This window comes from Hyposmocoma kahamanoa, unplaced genomic scaffold (assembly GCF_003589595.1).
Source record: "Hyposmocoma kahamanoa isolate Upper Pololo Valley unplaced genomic scaffold, ASM358959v1 86, whole genome shotgun sequence".
In the NCBI taxonomy this organism is placed as follows: Eukaryota; Metazoa; Arthropoda; class Insecta; order Lepidoptera; family Cosmopterigidae; genus Hyposmocoma; species Hyposmocoma kahamanoa.
Genome location: NW_020654289.1, coordinates 3042739 through 3068759, shown reverse-complemented (window position 1 = coordinate 3068759; position 26021 = coordinate 3042739). Strand labels below are relative to the sequence as shown.

At 37.0% G+C, this 26021-nt stretch overlaps 3 protein-coding genes across 3 annotated transcripts; 1 reads left to right on the top strand and 2 right to left on the bottom strand.

The window, feature by feature from the left end:
- Window positions 1-203: 203 nt before the first annotated feature.
- Window positions 204-12805, bottom strand: LOC113234859. Its single transcript, XM_026470380.1, has 7 exons — window positions 12786-12805; window positions 4676-4769; window positions 2967-3092; window positions 1575-1672; window positions 1378-1485; window positions 454-586; window positions 204-260 (listed from the first exon to the last, which is right to left on the bottom strand). Exons 1-7 carry the CDS (start codon window positions 12803-12805, stop codon window positions 204-206), a joined length of 636 nt encoding a protein of 211 aa, XP_026326165.1.
- Window positions 12806-12938: 133 nt separating this feature from the next.
- On the top strand, window positions 12939-19557 carry LOC113234858. The gene is made up of 4 exons (XM_026470379.1): window positions 12939-13040; window positions 15428-15885; window positions 16543-16653; window positions 19349-19557. Exons 1-4 carry the CDS (start codon window positions 12939-12941, stop codon window positions 19527-19529), a joined length of 852 nt encoding a protein of 283 aa, XP_026326164.1. The 3' UTR covers window positions 19530-19557.
- A 295-nt stretch (window positions 19558-19852) lies between these two features.
- On the bottom strand, window positions 19853-23319 carry LOC113234857. Its single transcript, XM_026470378.1, has 4 exons — window positions 23088-23319; window positions 21912-22028; window positions 19995-20146; window positions 19853-19899 (listed from the first exon to the last, which is right to left on the bottom strand). The coding sequence occupies exons 1-4, from the start codon at window positions 23306-23308 to the stop codon at window positions 19853-19855; spliced, it is 537 nt and encodes a 178-aa protein (XP_026326163.1). The 5' UTR covers window positions 23309-23319.
- Between the last annotated feature and the right edge of the window lie 2702 nt (window positions 23320-26021).

The window sequence follows — 26021 nt, the reverse complement described above, 5'->3', positions numbered from 1 at the left end:
GAGAAACATGGATTATTGTTAATAAATGTTACAATAATAATCATATTTTTCATTGTGTGACAACCCTTGCATATATGCGTACAACAGCGTAAGTACCTACACGAGTGGCGGCATTTGAAAGGCGTTGCGCTACTATAGGGAAGATACTGTAATACTGTGCCTATGTTGGATATTTTTAATTTTTTTAGTTAACGCCTCCGCATTTATGTGCGAACGGTTAAGGTGTGGAATTCGCTACTTGCAGACTTATTTCCTGAACGCTATAACATGGGCATTTTTAAGGTGAGAGTTTAATCAGGTAAGATGGAGTTCAAATGCGCACTTTTTTATAAAATAAAATATCGTGATGGATATCACCCAGCAGAGGGTGATGTGGTGTCAATGATAATGATGAGCTATTAAAAATCTTGGGAAATAAATATAATAATTATTTTATTATAAGGTCTCTTCGACATGTAAAGAAATATAATGCAATGGACTTGAAGGACATTCGTGGGCGTAGTAATCACAATGGTCTTCTAATCCGAGATACTCCGCTTCGTAGTAGCAGTCTTCGAGGTCTTCTTCCAACATTGAAGTTGAAGGCCTGAAATTTTAAAAAGACTCTGGATGTGTATTTTATTTTGAGCATTTAGAGCAAACTGTAGTAAAAGGAAGGCATAAAGTGGGTAGACATTCTCACAAAATGAGTGATTGCCGCACTTCTTCCTTTTGCCAGAAAGAAGCTCGCAAAGATCTGAGAGGCACTTCCACTGCGCCCGTCACCCTGAGACATAAGTTAACAAGTCCCAAGTGCCTGTAATTCCACCAGCACCCTTACCCTTCAAAACCGAAACACAGTAACGCTGACATTACTGCTTGGCGGCAGAAATAGGTAAGGTGGCAGTAGGAAAGTTTGAGATCCGTTGGGTGCAGAATTCCATATTCGAGTCCAGTTTGAGTTTTGCAGGTGTGTGCAGATTTCCTCATAATGTTTTCCTTCAAATCAAAGCTCATGGTCAATTTCAGTGCAAGGTGCAAGGCCAGGACTCGTATCCATGACCCTCTGTTTCATTTCATTCATTCATTCATTCTGTTTGAGAGACGGTAGGTCCAACAATTAAGCTAAAGCCTTTTTTACGAAGGGGAAATTTTTTATGCGCTTACCTACCTACTTACCCTTACATACCCTTGCGCCAGGAGACGCTCGGGGGTTATGTGGGACTAGCCTCACAGTTGAGGGGAATACAAACTAAAACCCTCTCCGTTTACCCTCTTGGCCAGGTTTTGTGAGCGCCGCTTGACCTATCCCCCTAGACAAATGACACCGTGCAAGTCTACCATGGCCTGCAATGTAACAATAATAACCTACGTACTATTTTAAGTAAAATGGCTTACGTGAGAACGAGATGCAAAATGTCTCCCAAAACACCGTTATGTAAAAAATGTGACGTAGTGCTTTCACATATTGCTCGTAATAGGCAGGCGCGACCCTCGAAACCGTGCCTGGAAAAGGGTAAATAATTACATTACGTGATTTAAATTCTGAAATCTTAAACATACAACAACTTGTTGCGTGAATTTGACCTACTTACTTTTCCAACATGTTTTCAAGGGTGACGTAAACATATTTTCTCGCTAAACCTTTTCTCGTCCCATCCGTGCTGCGGCCGTTTCTACCTCTTGAAATGGTCTGTAAATAATCAACAAAAAATATTATTTAGTACATAAATATAAATAAATAAATAAATAAATAAATCAATATTAGACAACATCTGAAAATGAAACTATTTTTCTGGATTTAAATCGCGTATACTTGTTTTTTCAAACAAACCATCGTTTCGGGCCTTTTACAGATCCCATGGTCACGGTTGACTGTCAACCGTGAGTTGAGATCTTCCTTGTACAGGTCACAAGGGACACAACAGCTAGTGCTGTATGGATTGTGTTAGACTAGAACCTTCATTTAGTGACCTGCATGAGTGCGAAATCGATTCAAGGTCCACGCGTTCCACCGCAGATAGTGCTGCATTGAAAAAGCAGTAGAGCTCCTTGTGTTCGTCCAGAGATGTACCACCTTACCTATTTCTCCAAGCAGTAATATGAGCATTACCGAGTCTCGGTTTTGAAGGGTAAAGGTGCTGGTGAAATGACACGTACATTGGACTTGTCAATTTATGTCTTAGGGTCGTATTCTAGAACTCTACTCAGGGCTCAAGTCAAGATTTGAGTATGGTTTAAAGCACTCGAAATCATACTCAAGTCCCTGCCATTAGGGTCGTATTTCCAGTGCTTGTGTTTCCAGTGCAATCCTGACTTGAGCATTGAGTAGAGTTCTAGAATACGACCCTAAGAGTGACGAGCGCAGTGGCAGTGTCCCTTAAATCTATGCGATTTAAAACTCTGAGTGGCACTGCAACTATATTATGGACACGCGTGTCGCTTAAACCAGGTGCACAACTTGTTGGTCCCATCACTTAGTATAACATTAAAAAAGAGCCTCCTCGCGGTGCACACCAAACACTACGGTTACATCTTAGTTTATTACGGCTGAATTTAATTTCAAGTTTTCTACTTACAACTGGCCACCTTGGATTCAATAGATAAGCGTGTCAAGAGGGTTATACGTGACTTGAAATAAGTATAGGCGAAGCTGCAGAGCCTTGAGCACCGCCGTAGAGTTGCCTGCTTAATTCTTCAGGATATATAGAGGGTGTGCGATGGAATTGCATAATTTGATTCCTCTTTCCCCTTTACATCATCGGGGGACTAGGCGTAGGCTGGGGTTCCACCTTCTACCCCTTCCACCGTTCCACCCCTAAACGTTTCGCTTCCACATTTATATGGCGAACGGCTATGGAGTGGAATTTCCTGTCTGCAGACTTGCTCCCTGAACGTATAACTTGGACCTTTTCAAGGCGAGAGTGAATAAGCATTATTTTTTATAAATATGAAAACCTAAGTTAAAAAAGGCTCTCGCAACTTACATCAATATCCCCAAGCAGTGGTTCAAAATATGTAGCATTATCGACATTATAATAATTAGCTTCGAAGAACCACGCGACACTCACGGTGGAGTCAGGGTGCAGAGGGACAGATACAGTTGCAAATACCTGTAAGTACAAAATAACTACTTAGGTTGTTACACATTGGAAATAAAATAAAATAAAATAAAACTATTATTTTTTACGGATCTGGGGGTCAAATAAAGTAAGTCAAATAAGTAATGCTCGACCAAATTAAACGCACGATTCGAATGAAGCTTCATATTTGACATTAGCACCCTTTTCACAATCACTCTATCGCGCGTAGTCAGGTGCGTACAGGAGTGCGCGCTAGAAAGTCTGCACGCGCAATCGTTCGTGCAGACTTTCTAGCGTGCGTTACCTGTTTGAATTTTTTAAGCTAACGTTCTTTCGCGCGCGACTACTCGTGTTCGTTTTTGTTACAACGAAAAGTGCGTCCGTGTAAAGGCTAATAGCGCGGAATAGATCGCGTGAAACTGGCGCGTGTTGGAATGCGCGATTGTGCGCGCAATTGATCATCGCAATTGCGCAGTCTTTTCCTTTTCCTTCCAACGTCTTTACACGAGCCCTCAATTGCGCACGATTGTTGGGATAATATCTTTTGATTTGGTTGAGTATTATTTGTTTGTCAAGTATATTTGTTTCTTTGTAAACCAACTGCCACTGCGCCTGTCACCCTGAGACATAAGTTGATAAGTCTCATATGCCTGTAATTTCAACAGTCCCCTTACCCTTCAAAACCGAAAAGGCTGTAACGCTCACATTATTGCTTAGCGGTGGAAATAGGTTAGGCGGCAGTACTGCCCTGGACGAATACTTTCACTTAACTGCTACAAAACTGTATATAGCCGCTCGCGCGATACATGCAGCCGTAGACGCATACCACACCTAGAGGTGCCGGTGATGATTTTATACCGATTTATCGGATATCGAAGTTATAACAGGTAAAAGAACTAATATTAATTGCTATTTCGGTAACTACTCTAGCAAACCATAAAGTTTTTAATGCCTGTGTCTGTCATTTTAAAAAAATAAACAACTTCAAAAATACCTACGTCACGACAATCGTGTGTGTTATTGTTTGGGCTGGTGATTTCGGTGTTTATTTATTGAAAACATACCGTAAGTAGCGTTTTTTAAGTTAACCCTGAATATAAATGTTTATAAACTATACTTTAAGGAGTAATTTCATGGTAAACGTTAGAATCACTCAAACGGAATATTATCATATTTACCCAAGTACACCAAAAATTTCATTAGTGCTTTTTAAGTGCAGGATTTGCGGTGTATTACTGCATTTTATTTGAGATGTTTTTGTTGCAGTACGGAGGGTATTTATTTAGCAATGCAGATAATAATTTTTATTTATAAAAACTTGTATTTAAACTGAATCCTTTTCTAATTTGCGAAACCAAATAGCCGCCATTTTGCGGTAGGATGAGCGCATCGCGTGAGCGGATAGTTACACTTACGCCCGCGTCGTTTATTTCTCATGTACAACACGAAAAATAGCATGCCATACTTATTCACGTCTTATATAAACAAATCTCCAATACAATGTAAAACTTTTTACTATGATTTGTTTACCGCGCGGGCCGTTGGAATTTTAATATCATCATTAGCATCCGAAGGTATTTTCATCTGCTAAATAGAAATTGATGTATACTTACTCCAAATTGAGTCGATTTTGTGAATAACAAATATCTTTTGGATCTCGACTTAATTCCTTGTGATTCGGTAAGCGCTGAAGGTATAACGACGAATCTGAAATGAAGAAATGTAAGAAATAAAATAAGAGCGATCACCGAAACAAAAGATTTAAAAGACAGAGACAGCAGAGCCCTATAGTGCTTTAAAGGCATATACACGTATGCAAATTTCTGTCGAAAAAACACGTAGTAATAATTTTATAACTTAGCACTACAAGGTATCGAATTCAGATCTGCTTTTACTTAAAATGAAATCCAGATCACGATGATTTTGATACAGTAAATACAAATACAATAAAAATATACGTACAACAAAACAAAATAATTAATCCACATTTTGAATATGAATCAAATTAAAAATAAAACAACTAAACAAGTTGAAACTGAATGTAGAAAAGGTGTTTACAAATGTCTCATTACAGTAGTCCTATGTAAGCATAAGTTATACTACAGTCACGTTAAATTAAACTATGCAACTGCACAAGATAAGATTCATTTTGGTGATTTGTTATTTTGCCAAAAGCAAAGTTTGACTTTTAAAATGCCTGTAGAAGTGTTAAGCAGAGCTGTAGGAACTTAATATTTGATTTTACAATTTGTGTTCTTGAAATACGTGTTCGACATACACAGTTTGTGTCACAGTATATAAACTTGTGTTGAACGGCTGCTGACATTGTGGTGATATTTGATACAATAGATGTCTATTAATGTTGTTGAAAAGTATAAATAATATCAAATAAGTCTATTAATGTTAAATAAGCTTTGGTCCTTCGGGACTGCGCCATGGCGGCGCACGTGTGCCAACAGCATGCGCCGTTCCACATACCTGAAGTCAGTCCGCCATTTTCGCTTTGTAGGTTCGGTTATGGTCGTGTCGTCTCACGCAAAACCTCGAAAATCATGAAAAAATGCCGTATTTTACTACTCTGGAGTGTAAAAATGATTGTCGCATCAGTAATATTATCCATGGTGCTGTTTCATATCACCATTTAGTCTTACTTTATTTTATTATAATAAATTTTCCATTTTCTGTTGAATCATAATAAATGTTGTTATAAGAAACGAAAGTAAATCTTATACCGCTGAAATAGCGGCCGCCGTCTCATTGTCTTTCAGCTATTGTCGCTAGATGGCAGCACATTGAATGAAATTTCAATATAAGATCAAAATGTCGTAACTTGTAATAACAGGTATTTAACTTTCAACGTTGTGCCAACTGGGTAAAGTTTTAATTATATTAACAATAATATGGAATTGATATTTGTTTTTAAATTAGAAAATATGACCAGTCATTATAAAAAATTTCTTAATGTTTAACATAAGATTGTGTGAGTTTTGGCGACAGCGGTTCTGATAGTAACGCCGGCACGCGATCGCGACTCGAGGACTTATTGACCTCATCGGCTATCCGTTCTGCGAGCAATCCACCCGCCCACTGCCAATTATGTTTTGCAATTATTTTGGCTATATTAGTAGCTCTGACTCTTTTGGAAATCTCCTTTTTTCAGATTCGATCTCGCGTCGAGACGCCCAACAAACTACAACAGCCTCATCATTGCCCTCTGGGTGACCTTGAGCCTTCTCATGAGGCCCATATTAAGCGATCACGTCCATGTGCCGTAACACATCACAATCAAATCGGTTTTTATTTTAATGTACAGTTTCGTCAAAATTAAGTTAACTCTATATTTGTACTCTGTGACGTCAATTGTCACAAGGTACACTCTTGAATGACCAAGTCTATTTATCAAGTAGGTGCTAATTCATGAAATAGAACTCAAGCGTGTCAAGCCAAATAAGGAATATAACTCGAGACCGTTGCAGAAGGGTAATGCCCTTTACGTCTAAGAAAGAAGTTTTTTTTATCAAAACTAAGTGCGCATTTGACCTCCGTCTCACTTGAAGTCGACAATGTAGCATGCACACCTAAATAATGCCTATTCACTCTCGCCTTAAAAAGGTCCACGTTATAGCGTTCGGGGAATACGCCCGCAGGCAGGGAATTCCACTCTCTAGCCGCTCGACATATAAATGTGGAACCGAAACGCTTCGAGCGAATTCTGGGAATATCCACAACATAGGGGTGGAATCCCAGCCCACGTCTAGTCCCCCAATGATGAAAAGGGGAAGGCGGAATTAAATAATGCAATTCCGCCGCACATACTCCGTGATATATCCTGTAGAATACCGATAAGCAGGAAACGGCAAGGTTCAAGGCTCTGCAGCTTCGCCTCAACTAATTCCGAGTCACCTATACACGCTGGTCGATTGAATCCAAAGTTTACAGTCGGCATTTAGCAGAGCCATCCCATAATAAACAGCAGAACTCCATACAGGACCGGACTTGTGCTTGGTACAGCTGAAGCAACTATCCCGGTGTGAAATAACGCCCCACCTTGGAAAGGATGCCAAGCTTCTTCGTTGCATTTTTGGCCATGGATTTAATGTATTTGCCGAAGTAACTTTCACGTACAAGTAATTTTGATGTCATGATTGACAACGCATTATAAGTTCCATTGTCGGTTACAGGGTTTTTTTATGATACCAAGTAACGGGACGAACAAGTCTGTCCATAGCAGTTGCAGTACCATTGAAAGTCTTAACCGCAATTGGATATTTGATGCAACTAACCACACTAAAGGATCTCTGTTAAACATCAATTTATTGAAACTAGGAGTTAAATGGGATTTTGTGGTAACTCTCTGCTGTGTTGTGGACACAGACTGCGTATTTTGCTTTAGTATTCCAACGACAGTTAAAAATATTGTACAATTGAAAATTCATGATTCTTGTGCCAGGTCAGGCCTGTTTCACAATTAATCAATATTTAGAGAATATTAAGAAGATGTTTTAACGACACCACGATCTGACCTGATGTTAAGAGACGATGTGAATGACGATGATATGCGTTTGCCTAAAACATGTCTATTCACTCTTGCCTTGAATAACTCCTAATTGTACTTTTCGGGAAACACAGATGCCTATAGAGTATTCCATTCCTTTGCCGTACGCATCAGAAAAGAGGAAACAAAGCACTTAGTGCGAATGGGTGGTATATCAACGACATAAGGATGAAGTGTTCTAGTCGGCCGAAAGAGGAACGGTGAGGGTGCACGCACACTCCCCGAACTGTATCCGATAGAAAACCGACAAGCAATTTATGCGTTGATCGAGATTTTGATGATCGAGATAATGGGCAGAGCCGTCCCAGTGGTGGCAGTAGTACTCCATACAAGTAATCGAACTTGTGCTTTGTACAGATTTAAAAGCTGTTCAGGTGTGAAGTACCGCTTATACTTGTAAAGTATGCCTAGTTTTTTGGCAGCAGTTTTTGCCAAGCACTCGATGTAGCGCTCAAGTTTGAGGTTAGATGATAAGTCCAAACCAAGTAGCTCGAGGTCGAGCTCTGATTGAAAAAAACCTATGCTACAAAGTTTGAAAACAAAGGCGTTCTACCCGTTACTGCATATGAAGCCACGTGAGTGTCCACTCACGACACAGCTATTGCACTAAAAAGTAAGTCGCTTAGCGATTGTGTTGGACGAGTTATGCTCGGAGTTTCTCTGAACGATGAGGTTCGACATCAGGTTATCCGATAGAGAATCAAGGTCATTGACATATTTAGTAAAATAAGCAAGCTGAAGTGGCAGTGGGTTGGCCATACCTATCGAAGAACCGATAATCAAAATGGGAAACGAGGTCTTGAGTGGAAACCACGCCACGGCTCGGCAAACGTAGTGCAGGACTCCCCCTGGCCAGATGGAGTGACGAATTTAAGGAGTGGATAGGCTAATGATGATGAGTACACTGCATAAAGAATGAAGACGTCAAAACAACCAACAATTCGCTACTGGCGCTTTCTCTTTTTAACCGACTTCAAAAAAAGGAGGAGGTTCTCAATTCCACTGCATGTTTCTTTTTTTGCATTTATGGTACGCGATGACTCCGGTATTTGTGAACTGTTTTTCATGATTATTTTTTTGTTGGAAAGAGGGTACCTCCATAATGGTCTCATTTAATTTTGAAAAAAATCATCCACCTCTAAGGGTGGCTGCTCCCTCAGGTTAATTTTTATAAATAGCACCAAAATTTTATTATAAGGAGCAATTATTTTAATGATTGATTTTGCTATTCTCCAATTCAAGGCGTTTTTCTCTCAATATACTGAGTAGTAAGAGCCAATTTATATTATCTCCTGTGTCAAATCCCGTATAGTGGCGAACTAGGGGATGAATCCGGGCTTGCGCACTTTCCGGTGACCGATTTCAATAAAACTTGGTAATTACATATAATTCCACGTATTTTTGAGGTCGGTTTTTTTAGTACTCTGTACTGAGATTATGCATACTTTATTCACCATGTACTGAGATGAAAATTCAAGAGGGTTTTGGCATTGAAATATAAAACATAATATTTGAAAAAATAGATCTTGCTGGTAGCAATACATACTGTATATGCATAAGAAACATACTCGGTAGAACCACGCTAATGTTGCACTGCTTTAAGAAAGTTTTCATATTTGTGATTCAGTTGCCGAAATATTTGTGAGGTCCTTTTCAGTGGAAATCGTATTTGATATCGTTCCGCCATAAATTGAAATTTTGAACCGGACTCGTAGTTTAACTGAATGTTTATTAATATTTTAACTTCGACAGTTGCGTTTCAATATCAATCTAAATATTTAAGCGCGATGGTCACAGTCTACATCTTTTAAAACCTTATGACTTATTTGTGACTGGTATATTGATGGTGGGAGTAGATATGTTAAGTGTTATGCTAGTGAGAGTGGTGAAATTACAGACGCATGGGAATTCTTAACTTTTGTCTCAAGGTGACGAGCGCAGTGCCTCTCAGATCCTTGCGATTTAAAGCTCTGAATGCTACTGCAACTGTTATGGATAGGCGTGTCGCTTACCAACAGGCGCACGACTTATTCGTCACGTCGTCGCTAGGTACTACCTATCAATAATTATAACTTTTTCATAAAAATACCGACTTCAAAAGATTGTGGAATAACATCTATTTGCCAAGTTTTATTGAAATAGGTTACCGGAAAATGCGACAAACCGAATTCATCGTCTAGTTTGCCACCCTTAAAGACGGAATATGTTCTTCAAATTTAAATGGAACCAATACTGAGATATGCCGTTTGCAAAAAAAAAAGAATTATCAAATTCGATTCAGAAATCTCGGAGAAATCGCGTAACTTACACAAATAAAACAATACAATTGAACTGAGAAGCTCCTTTTTTGTAGTCGGTTAAAAATAAATAAATAACGCACACACTCATAGCCCCGCACTAGGCAGACCCTCTATCCCGAGTACCATGGACATATAGGCAACAACAAATTACACCCAAACTCACGATAGAAATAAATGTGGGTCATACAAACATTACTCCCGGCCCGATAATCGAACCCGAGACCTCTGCATGGCAGCCCAGTATGATAACCATTTGGCTATGAATGCAGTACATTGTATATAAAATGATTCTTTTATAAAATGTTCTTCTAAAATGTGAATATTATTACAAACGAGAATTATATGAAATTATGGGATGCGTATTTATTCTAAATGAAAATTATATCAAATTAGCGTTATATCATTTGATTTGCACATAAGTGAAGCGCACCAACATTTCGCATAGTTACCACGTTTGTCATACGACTCCGCGTGGGACATCTCGATCTCTACTAACTTCCGAGCAGGGTTGTCGCTGATGTAGGTTTTTACACGTCAGCGGATGCAGATGCGGATGCTGATCTTTTTATATTAAAAAAATGTACATCCTTCTGAAACTATCTACATGAAAAAGCTTTCTTTTTTCTTTAGTATTGTAATAAAATATTATTTCAATGATTTCGTAATATTTATTAACACAATAATCCATATTCTGTATCTTAATCGTTGTGGTATTAAAAAAAAGTTTTATCCTTAAAACCAACAAACAGCTGAGCTGTTTTTTCGCTTTACAGTCTGTTTCAGAAAGGTTTGTAAATTATTCCAGGAGGGCTAATAGGAGGTGCGACTTGCGCGAGAGCGTATCTCGCGCTCTATATCGCTCTAGCGCTAATCGTTTTCCCTTTCGTGCTAGCCCTACAGCGTGTCTTTTAGATCAAGTCGCGACGAGAACATCCGTAATGAATATCAGTATTGATGATTGCGTATGTGGATACTTTAATTTATGCAGATTATCCGCGGATGCCGATGCAGATGCTGATATTCGCAACTACACTGATTCCGAGTATTTGACGCATGTCGAGCGTCGAGCTTCGATTTATGTTTTTTCGTAAGATTCTGAGAATACCATAAATTGTTTCCTATCGATATCCAACATTTTTTTTTTGGACACATCGCTATTGCATTCGTCTGACGCCTCACTGCGCTCAAGTAACCAAGCGTCGACGCGCGACTCCATATTTGCATAAGACAAATTTGTAACTTAATAATGGGAAAATAGAGATGAATATGCTATAGGCGAAAAACATGACGCGTTGCGACGCTTTGACTCTGGGCCAGGGTGAGTTGAGGCTAATGGTTTGACTTACTGCCATAATCCGGGTTCACATCATGAGTTTCTCGGAATTTATGTACGAAATTGCATTTGAAATTTACCATTCACTTTTCGATGAAGGAAAACACCGTGAAGAAACCTACACGTCGAAGAAGGTTCACAACGCTCGGAAAACGTGTGAAATCTTAGGACCCGCTTTGGGCCAGCATGACAGACTATGGCCTAAAACCTCGCCTCTTTTTATAAAGTTTCTCAATAGAAAGATAAACGTATCAAAGTAAGCAGCACTGTGTCTGCTGTCAAAAAGATAGTTGAAGTTGATTAATTTGAAAATAAATCCTTGCTAGAAAGGCAGGAGATCTACGCGACAAAAAAGTTTGGAAACCTCTGGTCCATGTCTTCTACTGCCTCTTTTCTTCATGTTTCTAGGAAAACTGTCGTGACATATTAGGCGCTCAAACATCGTTCCCCTTTCGCTTCTCTAATTAATATGCTTCTCGTTTCTTACACTATAAATGTGTTATTCTATGAATTAAATATTCAAGTATTATTATAGGATAGTACAATAATAGGTTGTAAAATATGTATTCCCCACACTATAGTAACACCCCAAAACGTCAAAGAAGATACAGCTGTCATGTTTAGTCAGTAACTGTTATTTGACATGATAGATAACACAAAATGTTGCCGAAACAAGCTACAGAACATCGTAATCGAATGTCACAAATGTCTCGGGCAATCAATACGAGATGTGAACGAAATTTTCTTATACTTTTGTAAGTACGTATATTTCGCTCACAGTAAAAATGAAGAAAAAGTTTTTTGTTAAAAGATCTTTAATAAAAACACATAGAAGAATTCCGACAACTAGATAACTTGACCCGTAGCTCAGTTGCTGAGAGCAATACTATGGTACAGTACTTTCGTGGGTTCAAATTCCATCGGGTTTTTCTATGTGTTCGATATTTCTATTAATAATCATAATAAAAACTGGTGGAGTAATTTCACATAAAAAATATTAATATCAATTCAATTAAAAATTTTAATGCTATAAATAATGAAGAGCGACATCTCTTGCCGGGGCTGGTAGCTGTAAAGGTATCTAACTGGGTGACGAAATATCATAGATTTCTCATAGAGGCAATACGGCTAAAAAGTCGATGAAAAACCAAATACAAAGATACGACGCAAGCACATATAAAAATTCGTGAGGTCCGCTAGTTTGTTCCGCGGCTTAGTTGGTACAGCGTGTGTCACGGTATGCTAGAAGACGTCGGTTCGAATCCGGCCGGATCGAAGGAACGATCTTTGTATTAATAATGATAACAAACTACTTTTATTAGTTTATGGCCTCCATGCGATTATAGTATATTACAAATTATTGGGTGAAAATTACATAAAAACTAAGAAAACTTTTTATACCACAAGGCGGATTGCAGTGATTCAAAACTCATTCTTATAACAATTTTATAACCTTTGTATCACAAAGAAATAAATGCTTTATGGTTTAACTGTGTCAAGAAAAAGAAAACTTCTCCTTCGAAGACAACATTTACCGAAGCGCCAAAGTGCACATGTTCAAACGAGGCTGCCCCAAATCACTGGGAAAACATAACGGTTCATTAGAGGCAGTCTCCGTATGCAAACACACATTTTATTTTAAACAACGTTCATGCGCGGGTGGTAGTGCTCGATTTCTTAAAAAAAAAATGGCTCGAGTGTTAATTCTGCTCAATTTGGTACTATTTGCATCGGCGTATAGACATAAACGGTACCTCGTGTACCCAGACGGAGGCCCCGCTCGAGCGCAGGTATTTTTTCTCTCTCAATTCATGTAAATTTACATAACGTAGCTGATTTAAGTTAAGTAAATGATGTTTTCTTTGCACAGTGGATCCGGCTTAACGAAGCAGTGTTTTTGTTCGCGAATTTAAATGCAATTAAGTTGCTCGCTCTAGTCCGCTTTTTGAAGTGTGCTGTGAGGTTTATGTTTCGTTTTGTTCAACGGTAGCTTTGTGCTCGGGTTGCTTTCTTTTTAAAGTTATTTTTGAAGAAATTTAGCGAAACATTCTCTGTTACTTCAAACATGATGCTCTTTAATAGAAAATTTTTGAGATTCTCCGCCGTAACTGACATAGCTTAACTTATTTTGATATCTTGCGTTAGATAACGATCTATAAAAGCTGTTTTGGTAGCTAAAACAGCTTAATCATCAAAGTTATTAATATTAATGATTACTTCTTTAAATGTAATAATGAACTCATCATTATATAGGTGAAACGAATAAAACCACCTGCTAATCAACACCAACAATACTTGATTTGTTTTTATTTAAAACTAGTCTGAAAGGGTGGGGGCCTAGTGAGCTGTACCTAATACATGTCTAGTCGCTTAATACAGACTCCAGTTTCTTATAAGGTAAATGTTTAACATTGTTAGTCTCTGTTTAAATTAAGATCTATTCCTTTGTGTTTAGGTAATAAAATCATTTAATCTTTAATCAAATATCGATCTGAAGATCTACAAAGATGGTGATTTGACATTAAGTTATTCCGAAGCTTCAAATGACAGCTTTCATATAGAATTTTGACATTACTTTCATCGTAAAACTGACAAAATATTGTACGTATGAGCTTCGTTACGGACGCAATCACGTAGTATCGTATTTCGTGATAGACTTTAAGATCGATCAGTGGCGTTTCTACTCAAATCTTGCGTCTCAGTTGTGTCAAATATCTATGTCTATTAAATACAGGGAGCCTCTTTAATGGAGATCATGTTTTAAGGGACAGCTTAACTTTAGTGTTACAATTTTGACAACTCCCTAAAGATATTTCGACTCCTTAAATTTCTTAGAAAACTTTGAAATTTTGGTTAATTTCGTTTGTCTAAATTTCCTTAAAAAGGAAATGTTAAACGACTTAGGACGTAAATCACAATTCATGCATACCACCCTTGGTTCCATGAACGAAGATTTCTGGTCGCTTAAGTCAACGTTCTTTGATTTTCGTAATTAAAACTTAGTATTCATAAGATCACAGACAACTAAAATAAACAGTCCAAAGAACTTTTAACAAAGCTCCTATTATTTTCCTTTTGTTATTGTTTAAGGCCGTTCAAGATACTTTCGTCTTATTTTTAATTAAATTATCATTTCCGATTTGCTTCTCGTCCCGAGAAAGTTCGAGGCGGTAAAACTTGATTTAGCCACAAAGGAATACTAATAATGGACAAGATAATAAAAATTCTTTTAGTACAAAGATTATATTTTATGAAATTTGGGGTCAAGCAATATTTTTCGTACTGTTTTCGGGTAGCTATATTTTAATAACCATTTGTGGTATAATTGCTAGGGCTATTTTGCGACATGTAAATATTATATAATAAAGTGGCTGTTCTTGATAGTTGTCTTCACAAATTCAAGGGACAGTGTACATATACACTTCTTTAATCACATTCCGGTTGATATTCAAAATTTGCTATTTCAAAATTCATTTATTACATATACATTTGTCTACACTCCCAGCGCCACAGTACAAACGAGATTTCTGATGAAGTAGGCCATGTGGGCGGCGCGCGGGACACGCATTTTTTCCCCAGCACAACTCACCTTATCTCAAGTAACTTTTGTAGCAGGCCATGCGGGCTGCCGGCGGGACACCTCCAAGCGTTACCAGCAGGCCGCTTGGTACTCCGTGATCCTAACAAAAACAGACAAATGTCACCACTAGGGATGAGATCGATACTTGATTACGATCTGGATCAGTTGTTAACAGAAGAGCCAAACAATTGGGTGACACTTAATTGGTCAGGACTAGAAAACTCGAAAATAAATTTTAATTCCTAATTGTGGTATGTAGGTAAAATTCGAATTTACATTGTGGCCTGTTGTTGTTTTTGTGGGCTGCCGGCGGCCCGCATGACTTGCTGGTTAACATTTGAAGATACGTAGTGGCCTACTGCAGTCGAATATTTGTGGGTGGCCGGCGGCCCACATTGGCGTTGAGAGTGTTATGATATATATTATATGGGTCATAGTTGTTGTAATCTATGTACAGTCCCTGCGTGCTTGGATGACAAAAACTACGGCAGTGACACCTTTAACCTTTCAGGTTGTCATGAGTCATGACCTATAATGTTTAAATGGTTAAATTAATGTAGTAAATGATGATGTTGATGATTTTCTCCTACTTCACAGTTCATCCTTGGTCTTGGTATTCCAGTGGACTTAAAAGACACTTCTGTGACTGTTGGCACCGTTATAAAATTCCAATATGATTTACCAACAAACAGTACTGAATACACAAGTAGAATATACGGATTTGCTGAAACAGTGTCGAGAGATATGGACGGTAATATGATAGAAGGAGACAGAGATGATGACAAGGAAGTTTCTGAAAGTGTGACTGAAGTTGAAAATCGTGACGACGATGATAATAATACATTAGTTGATATAACATTTGACAGTAGGAAGAAAAGAGCTCTATACAGTGAAGGCGGTATTATAAATGCAATTGACGGGTCTGTGAATTCAGAACTACCCTTAGAAGAAGCTATAAGACGGCAGGAGGCGATTGATAAAAATAATTTGGATGAAGAACCTCAAAGAATGAATAGATGGGATTTTTATAAGATTATAGAACACATGGCTGAAAGGTAAGTAGGAATGATTAGTTCTCATAAGTAAGAAATATAATATAATTCTTCCCACGAACAAAAAACAGGGTTATTTTTCAGTTAGACACACATAAATATTAAATACAGAGTATAAGAGAATGAAAGTAAAATTGTATAATTAACATAAATGTAATAAAAACGCCAACGACAAAAAAACAAAAACTGAAATAAAAACAAAACAGCAATTTGTCGAGCGCCACACAACATAATGTAGTGTAATAAAACAATAAAACAAGTAGTACACTATACTTGTACAAAAATATCAGTATTAGTAGGAAGTATTGAATTTGACAAAGATTATAAGCATGATCATACTGAGAAGAACACTTTAATTTATTCAAATTATGCTTACAACTTGCAAGTACTAGTAAAATAATGATTTGACAACCCTACGCTCCAAGCGAACGCAACATGTAGGCATTGACGAGCCGAAAAAGCCGGAGTTGGACTACTTGCCTTAACACTATGCGCTTAAGTGCGAAAGTGCCGTTAGCTTAGCACTTTAAAATAATCATTAAAATATGTGGAATGCAATATTGACTTTCTTTCTGTCATTCGTACTTTTATTGGTACCACTATTGATTTGGGACCTTAAATTTTCATGAAAAACTTAAACCAGCTTTTACAAAATTTCAGATACGGCTATTCAGGTCGCCCTTGTTTACTTCGAACAATCTGCGAGGCGGCCCAGGTTCCCTTCACGCACGAAAATGGCTTGCTCGCCGAAATTGGCCATATTTTATTCACGTAAGTATTATAGGAGACTTGTAAAACGCAGAGGCAAAGATTGGAGAGAACAAATTTAAATTTAACAAGCCTTTCTGCTTGTAAATAACTCGTACATACAGCCACAGGTAAAGTTATGTAAATTGTTATGTGAACTGCAAATTTTGTCGCTATGTAAATGAGGTAAAGTACAATTTTCAAAAAAGAATTTTGACATATCGTTTATTTTTAAAGTTGTTAGTAATTTTCAATTAAGTTTTTTGTACTCAATTTTGGTGACAATTCTTATTATTTAATACCTCGAATATCCTCGTGAAATATTAAAGAATATTTCATTCAGGTTACTGCACTCGAATATTAAATAATACTTCATGATCATATTATATAAATATTTAAATAAAAAGAAATTGTCACCAAAATTGAGTACAAAAAACTTATCGGAAAAATACCCATGTAAAGACGTTGTTTGCTGACGTTGTTTGTGTTTTATTTATTTATTTATTTTTTATTTATTTATTTATTTTCAGGTTACAAAAGACCCATAAAACATATACCTTATAGACTAACATACATAATAATATTGATATAGTTATTTTTGATACAAGTGCGGAAAGTTAGTCATTATTCACGAGTCTCGAGGCATCGAGGCGTCAAGACTCGAGACAAGTGAAAATGACAAATCCGCATGTGTATCAAACAACGTTTTTTAATACATTTGCGAAAAACCTACATTGAAAGCATTGACTTAAAAATAAATGGACGACGGGTCTAATACAAAAACCACGAAAAAAATGTCCCAAGTCAACCTATTCGAAATTTAAATTGTAATGTCATCGCAGTATCGCGCTGTCAATAAAACAAATGAAGACTAAAGCGGAGTGTCGCGCTCTGTATACAATTTTAGCGCCTTACAAGTGCGGACACTTTTTAGCGCGGACCCGACGTCCATATAATTGTAAGTCAATGATTGAAAGTAAAATAAAACAGTATTTAAAAAAAACCTCATTTTATTCCTTTGTCAATAACAAAATCAAATCGTAAAAAAGTTAATGAAAAAGGCGGGAATGTAAACGATGAAAAAAATTAGTACTTTTTTTGGCCGACTTTTTTCAATATGGCAACTGTTGCCAGTATTCAGCCACATTAAAATTACTATTTTATATTACTTTATTTTCTACATAATCGCTACTAAGGAGCATTTACTTCATAGGTGTAAAAATCCATAGATATAGTATAGTAATGACGAATGACTTACGTCACAAAGCACATAAATATGAAATAAATACACAATCGCTTTAGTTCTATGTTTAAGACTTAAAACAACAGTAAATTAAAAAAAACTGGAAAAGTAAAAAGCACTAGTGCGAGAAATCCAACTTTCCGCACGATTTGTAGTGCGAAAAATACCACGTTTTGAGCAACTGTATTAAAAACTATTTATTTATTTATTTACACGTATGGACCGCCGTGGTGGATACGCAGCGTCCACGTTTGGATTCATACATACTTATAGAATATAAAACCTAGTGGGATACCACCCTCGTTATGTTATATATCTTTGTGTGTGGATCCGAGTTTTCTCGCTCTTCAAACGCCCTTAGGCCACAAATTCGCAACGGTGGTGCGTCCAGTGGACCGTTCAAGGTTTGCACGTACATTGTGTCTTGTGTTGGATGTATGGAACACAAGACTCACGTTTGCGCGCAATATAAGCACAAACCTTGAAGCCCCGGTGACCTTGAGTACCACCATACCGAATTTGTGGCCTTACATTACTTCAAATGTAGTGTCGTCTTTTACGTACGACAAAATGGATCTTTTGCGCTTTTGAATACTAACCATTTCATTTAACAGCTGCACCAACAATGATTGTCAAAGTTAAAACATTATACGGCAAACTTGCAACATTTAACGATGCCGAATATCTAATTGGGTAATTTCACGGCCTGATGTTTTGTTGATGAGACAGACGTTGGTTGAGCACGAAATGCCTAAGAGGTCATAGGGTCAAAGTAATAGAGTAAAGCTATACGTATACAGTCGTTCATATTAGAGTAGTTAATATATTTGAAGGAAATAGTATACAAAATACATAACAATGAAATTTTCTGTATCGTTTACTTCAAGATGGAAATCTTCATCGAGATATTCTGCTATGGCAGAATAAGCTGAATTTATTTATATATAACTATGGTTAGCATGCAAATATATACGTGATTCAACTGTTCATCAAATTTAACTATTTATGAAATTAAATTTAACTAAGAGGAATTGTTGCAAATAAAGTAAAACTAGAAACGATATAAAAATAAATTCATGATTAATATATCAATAATTAGCGTCAAAGAATTCTGGCAAGGAGTAAAAAGTTTACAATTTTATTAAGAAATCAGAAGAATTGAAGAATATTTCCCGTTTGGATAGTCAAGCTTGTCTTTAGCAGTAGCAGCTGTTAACACAGAGAACAGAAAGCTCGTTGTAGGTTTCGCTTAAGGCCACCAGAGACCCAGGGTTTAAAACTGTAAAAGGCATAAAAGTGTAACACCAGCTGAGGTCGAGACAGGTGGCGGAGTCCACCGAGAATGTTCCATACCACAAAATATACTATACTAGTACAGATATCCAATCTCATGACTCAACAAACCGATTTCAACCGCAAATTTCTCATAGAAATGGGACTATAAATCAGTTTTTAAAACTATTATTCAAATTCCAGGCCATCAACAACCAAAGACACGCTTTCCCATCACACGGACAACGAGTACCACGCGGCAGAAAGAATCGGCAGAGAAATAGAGGTTGGATGCGAGGATTTATTTCCAGAATGCGAAGGCTCCATTCTTGATACCTTTACTGCAATCGGCGAGGATACATTGCATAAATTTGGACTTTTTTAAATATTTGATGATAATGTGACTTTCTTTTACCCCATGTTTGATGAATACGCCAACAATGTTAAATTATTATTAGTATAAGGCATACAAAGTCTATCCAACAATGATGGAAGCAAAATAAAAGTAGAAGTTTTATTTATTTGTTATCAAGTGACGGGATGAACAAGTCGAGTGCTTGGTGGTAAGCGACACGTCTACCCATAACAGTTGCAGTGCCACCCAAAACCATAATCGCAAAAATCTGAGTTACTAGAACTACGCCCGTGATCGTGAGATATAAAGTGACGGGTCTGTAGCTTCATCAGCGTCTTTACCCTTTAAAATGTTCACATTACAGCTTGGTGGGAGAAATAAGAATGGTGGTAGTACTTCTCTAAAATGATTATATTGAAAGTTAATTAAAAAATAATGGATAAGGCACAACATATAATTCTTGCTTAAATTATCAATTTTTCAATTAAATCGTACCATGAAGTTTTGTAAACATATCAATTACAGAAACTTTACAATCATTATACAAGGTAACACAATCTTCATCATTATGGCCACGATGGTATGCTCGTATGTAATGGTACTGGTCGTCTTTCTCTGTCACTCCATGGTCTGCGTCATTTGTTGGACTGGGACAAAAAGAAGAATTTTAGGAAAGAAAAAATAAAGCCATGATAAGCATAGCGATCGCCTCGCCCAGCAAAATCAAAATATACGGGATATCCCGATTACCGGATGACAACATTTTGAATGCTGAATTTCTGAAATTGATTTTTTTTCTCTAGAATTGCAATTGCAATTGCCCGTGTACCTCATTTCGATAATAACACCAACAGAGAGATGTGATAGTTCAGTGTTAGAGCGATTGCTTCTGTATTGAGATTCCAATCTTTAAATAACTTACATTTATCGAGCTCTTAGGTTTACACGATTGCTACAAATACGAAATCTAAATTTTAAAAATTTTAAATTTTTCGGAACTAAAATCACGTATATTTGTTTTTCGAACAAACCAACGTTAAGGACTCTTAACTGGTCCCATTTGACATCAATTAGTTACCACTAAAGTACTTATACAGATCCAGGCCCAACGAAACAATTGCAGTCGAATAAATAATATTCGATTTGGTCGAGTATTCGAAATCGAGAGCGGGAGTAGACCCCCAGAAGTGTTGTTTGTTTTAAAAGCAAATATACAGAGGTTTTATTTCTTTTTTTGGTGATAGGTATGAAGCGACGGCACTAACAAGTCGTGGGTCTGGTGCTAAGCAACAGGCCTATCTATAACAGTTGCAGTGACACTCAGAGCTTTAAATCGTAAAGATCACGGGGCACTGCCACTGCGTCTGTCGCCCTGAGACGAATCCATATGCCCATAATTTCACCAACACCCTTACTTAATGCTCGCATTACTGCTTGGCGGCAGAAATAGGTTAGATGGCAAGACTTTTCCCTGTACGAATATATCACAAGGAGCTCTATTGCAACTTTTATAATTACGTATCTGAGAATATTTATTAGCGATACGTCTAGCTAACAGTGAAGGACAACATCCTGATGACACCTTCATGTCAAACAAGGTTAATAACTTTTGAACGTGTCCCCAATCTGCATTAGGCCAGTATTGTGAACTACTCAATTGCAATTTGAATTGCAATAAACAGTGCTATGGTTCATAAATACATTTACCTTCGTTTGCGCACAACGTCCGATTCGTATCAGGGGGCTACTGTCGATCTCCGTTCGACATTCGTCCGAAACAATTACTGTCAAGTAAGTAATATTCGACAAAATTAAAAGACAAGTATCCAGTATGAAGCTTCATTCGCATCACGCGTCTTTTCATTTGGTCAAGTATTGCTTATTTGGCAGTAATTGTTTCAGACGGATGGGCGGAGATCGAGAGTAGACCCCCAGTTCCAAATCCGAGAAATGACGGTCCGAAATGTCACAGAGGTCATTTTATCTTTCGGAGTACAAGCGATATTCGTATTTTCTGGGATTCGAGCACAAGCGACATTCGAAGCGGGCCCGTGGTTTTTTGGTTGATTTGGTTGGACTTATCTTCATCATTATTTTGTTTTGGTCTTGACTAGGTGCTATTTCGAAATTGAAGAACTACAACTTGTTCCAGTAATGAATTCAGCAGATGACACTTAAAATATATATTTGTGATTAAAGCTATGTGATTGGACAGTTTAAACTTTGCACTCCGTTTAACGTGATATGAAAGTCATATGATTGGTCAGTCGAATTCCTTACCGCATGTCACGTGATAATAAAGTGATGTGATTCGTCAATTTGAATTTACCACATTTTTTATGCGAATAAACTATAGCGAAGTTTGTACTGGTTTTCAAACAGAAAAATAAGACTTTAATGAAGCTAACTTACTTAAGAACAAAGCTGGCAAGTTCGTGAAGAAGATCTTCTTTATCATCAGAATGAAGAGGTTCGGCGCCAAGTTGACACAAGGTTTTTAGTACACATGATGACCCGTTATGTCCTAAACTGAAATAGATAAATAGTTTTACAGCTATAGTCTAATCAATTGTGGTCGACACTCGATCGACAAAGTGTTAGTAAATTAGCAAATTTAATTATGATACTGGACATTAGCCATAACATTTCCCACTTGTTAAGTACTGTGGTCAGGAAGATTAGATTCTCGTATTCATCCTGTTTTTATAGACTGTTTTAAAGTATCAAAACAAACATCCATAACAATTACCTGATCTCTAACCAAATCCTATACTGTGAATTCACTACGGGGCAGATCAGGGGGTCGATTCAGAACTTTCCGTTAACTCAGTAGTCGACCGATTCGATTTCATATCGTACGATTTCTTTTCATTTTTATTCACAACACCCGAATCGGACGTCAAATTGTCGTATTCGAAACCGAACCGAAATGACGTCACACCCATACGATTACGCGAACTTCTCGACTTATTCAGAACACAGTTATCAAGTGAAAGTTAACGAACATCCTATTGTTTACAAAGCAAGAATGTAATATTGAAATCTCTTATTATTTTAAATAAAGTCTGGATTTTGTTCAATTTTATTAATTTATTTAATGCAAGATTAATGCATTCCTATAATTTAGGCCTATAATGTCTTCAAAATGTATATAAAAACATTTTTCTTATTATCTATTTCACCGACTAACTCCGTAAACGCTGTTGAATTATCGATATCGTATCCGAATCGAACGTTTGTCTTATCGAATCGAATGATTCGGTTAAAATATCGAAGAGTTCTGAATCGGGGTCCAGAGCACCCAGACAAAAACCGATTTAGAAAAGTTCATTTCCTAAATTGGCTTTACCGGGAACTGAATCCGGGACCTGCACATCCAACGCTCACAGTGCAAACCGTTGGGTCACAGAGGTCGACTTTACTATTTATGTTTAGGCATTTGTATTTTATCAAAAAATACAACTTAGGGCTTTTTGAAGGTTATAAGTTATTCATTAAATAAATATCACAAAGGGTTTCGTATTAGAAACATTTGTTGAATAAAAATAAATCAAAATATTAATTAATGTCATATACACTATTACTTACCCTGCCAAAATCTCCTCCACGTATTTATAAAAATGATACAACTTAGCATCATTTTCATAATCTCCATCTCTTTCCAGCTCCCCATAAATGCTATTGTCGTCCCTTTTCTTTCTAGACATACCTACATAGCCGGAGTTAGCCTCGAGTACGTCCAAGGGTATTTGGGATCTGTTCCATGGTAGTTGGAAGTTCGCTTGAAACGCCCAATTTATGTTGATCATTTTGTTGCCCGTTGGGGTTCCTATGCCCGCGTTGAACTGGAATTTTAAATAATGAATATGCAAATTAAAAGCTTTTTGTATCAAAGGATTCAATGGTTCTTTGGCAATATCCGATTTTGCTTTAAGATAGCTAAAGCGTGTTGAGTTTGGCGCATGTAAAGTGTCAAATTCAATTAAATAAAATCACACTTTAATGTATATTGCACCAATGCACTAATATTTGATACTTGTGTTTTGTTATTGTTTTAAATTGAGATTAATTTTAGATCCGATGAATAGTATCATATTAAATTAAAATTTAAAATTTATTCTTAGAAAACTTTTAAAATAGCGCAAAAATAGAATAACGTAAAAAAGTGACTTATGAGTGAATTAATCACAACAATGTTTAAATACGTTACTTAAAATTGTTATTGCAATTAATGTGCTTGTTGTTGCAATTATCTTGCTTGATAGAAACAAGTTACATTATCAATGAAAATACATATTTTTTTCTGTGATACAAGTAATGGGACGCACAAAGGTCGTGCGCCTGGTGGTAAGCGACATGCCTGTCCAAAGCAGTTGTGTGTCGCTAAGAATTTTAAACCGCAAACATCTGAGGGGCACTGCCACTTCGCCCGTCACCTTGTGACTTAAGTTGACAAGTCTCATGTGACTGTAATTTACTTAGTATCATTTTCTTTCTAGTTATTATTATTTTCTAGATTCTGGAAACAAGTATCGAGTTTTCTCTAAACCTGCAATTCTGTGCTTATTTTTGTAATTACTACAGTCTTATTTATCAAAATAGTATACTGTTGTCTAGGAAAAAACCTCGGTTATGCATTTTTACATAATGTCGTCACAGTTCCTGTATTGTGTTACTTGTAATTAATGTACAAGAGATTGTATACAATGAATGTGTATTTGTATGGTATAACCCACAGGTGAGTCCTGAAACTACGTGGCCGAGTTTCGTTTGCTGAAGGATTGAACAGTTCTACCTGGCACCGATAGTTGAAAGGACGCATGCATCGAGTACATAACCAGAAATAGAGACGGAACGTCATTTAATTTGTTTGAAAACAATTCTGCCAAATCATTACTGTGACAACTGTGCTCCGACTGGCCAGCCCCAATTTGAAACAATTGACGGGTATCGTCAATTATTTCACTTGAAATCGACCAGTTTAACTTAAGCTTTGCTATAATGGACAAAATTGCAAAATTACATATTTAATTGCCGATGAAATGTAATTCCGTTTGTTTTGTAATTAGATGTTTTGCTGTTTTTCCCCCCACCACCGAATATAACAGCCCCCATTAGGGATATTATCTTTATTACAATAAATACAAAATATTTTTGGAATCCAAACAGACGGACACACAGGTTAGTTGTTAGCGCTGTACTATTTCAGTTTTCTAATTTTGTGATTTCAGCGCAAACGAAAATTTATATTTAAAAGTGATATAAGGCCCATTTCAACTAACGCCATCAGATATAATTACTTATACGTATTTGACCTTGTTTAAGCAGGTCTCAGTAAATGTGTTCATGTTTTTTTTTCCAATTATAGTTATTAGTATCCAAGGGAGGTTTAATTAATTTAAAAAGTGTTTACTATATTTATGGCTTCATTATTTCACAAAATCTGCGGATATTGTGGAGTGAAAGCTTAAAAGCAGTTGGGGTCCCGTCACAATGTGAAGGAGGAGTTTTGGCCGAAGGGTGTCACGTACCGACAATATAGAAAAGTTAGTTTGACCCAGCCGGGGATTGAATCCGCGACCTCAGAGATGGCCATACTATGAAAACCGATGTACAAGGCACTCGACCACGGAGGTCATCGAAATATCGACGGTATTTTGTAGAAAGGGCGAAAGCGCCATTTTGAAAAAACTTGGAATATTGTTTTGGGCTTTAACGACTGTTTTAAAATACTTACATTCTGTTTTAAAATTCAATTTTGTTTTTAATTAAGGTTAAGTTTTAAAACAGGAGGTAAATATACGAAAATAGTCGAGTTTCGCCCTTTCTATAAAACCTGAAATGTTTATATTTGAATTTCTATAGTAATACCTGAAATAAAGTTGAATTTGGAAACAATAGTTGTCTTCTACTTCTACGAAGAACACTATCTTCTATCGACTTATCACTGTTTACTACGTCACTATAAAATATTGTAAACAAAGTAATTAATATACTAATACGTTCGGGAATCATGTTTTTCAGACGACGCGCGAGTTTATAATACAATTGACGATGGCAAAATGGGTTTGGTTACGGATTCATTACATATGCCTATTGGGATTGCATTTCCATAACCGTGAAAATTGCTTTGAAAACTTGTCTTCTGAGTAACTAGTTTACAGAGCTGTTTTAGAGGTAAAGCGGGAAAAACTGTTTTGCTATATAAAATGGTTTAGAATGAAATAAAATATAGGATTTTGTCTAAAGAATGTGCTAATACACGGTAGGAAGTATTTCATCCAATCAAGATGACGCAATACTAAGTTGTATCTCATCTTCAAACCAAAATCCGCAACGGGCACATAGAGAAGAAGAAGAGTGATGCCACCTGCCACCAAGCAATGTAAGCATTGGACTTGTCAACTTATGTCACAGGGTGACTGGCAGTGTGCCACATGTAAAGCTCTAATTGGCGCTGGAACTGCTATGGACAGGCGTGTCGCCTAACACCAGGCGTATGACTTGTTCGTCCCGTCACTT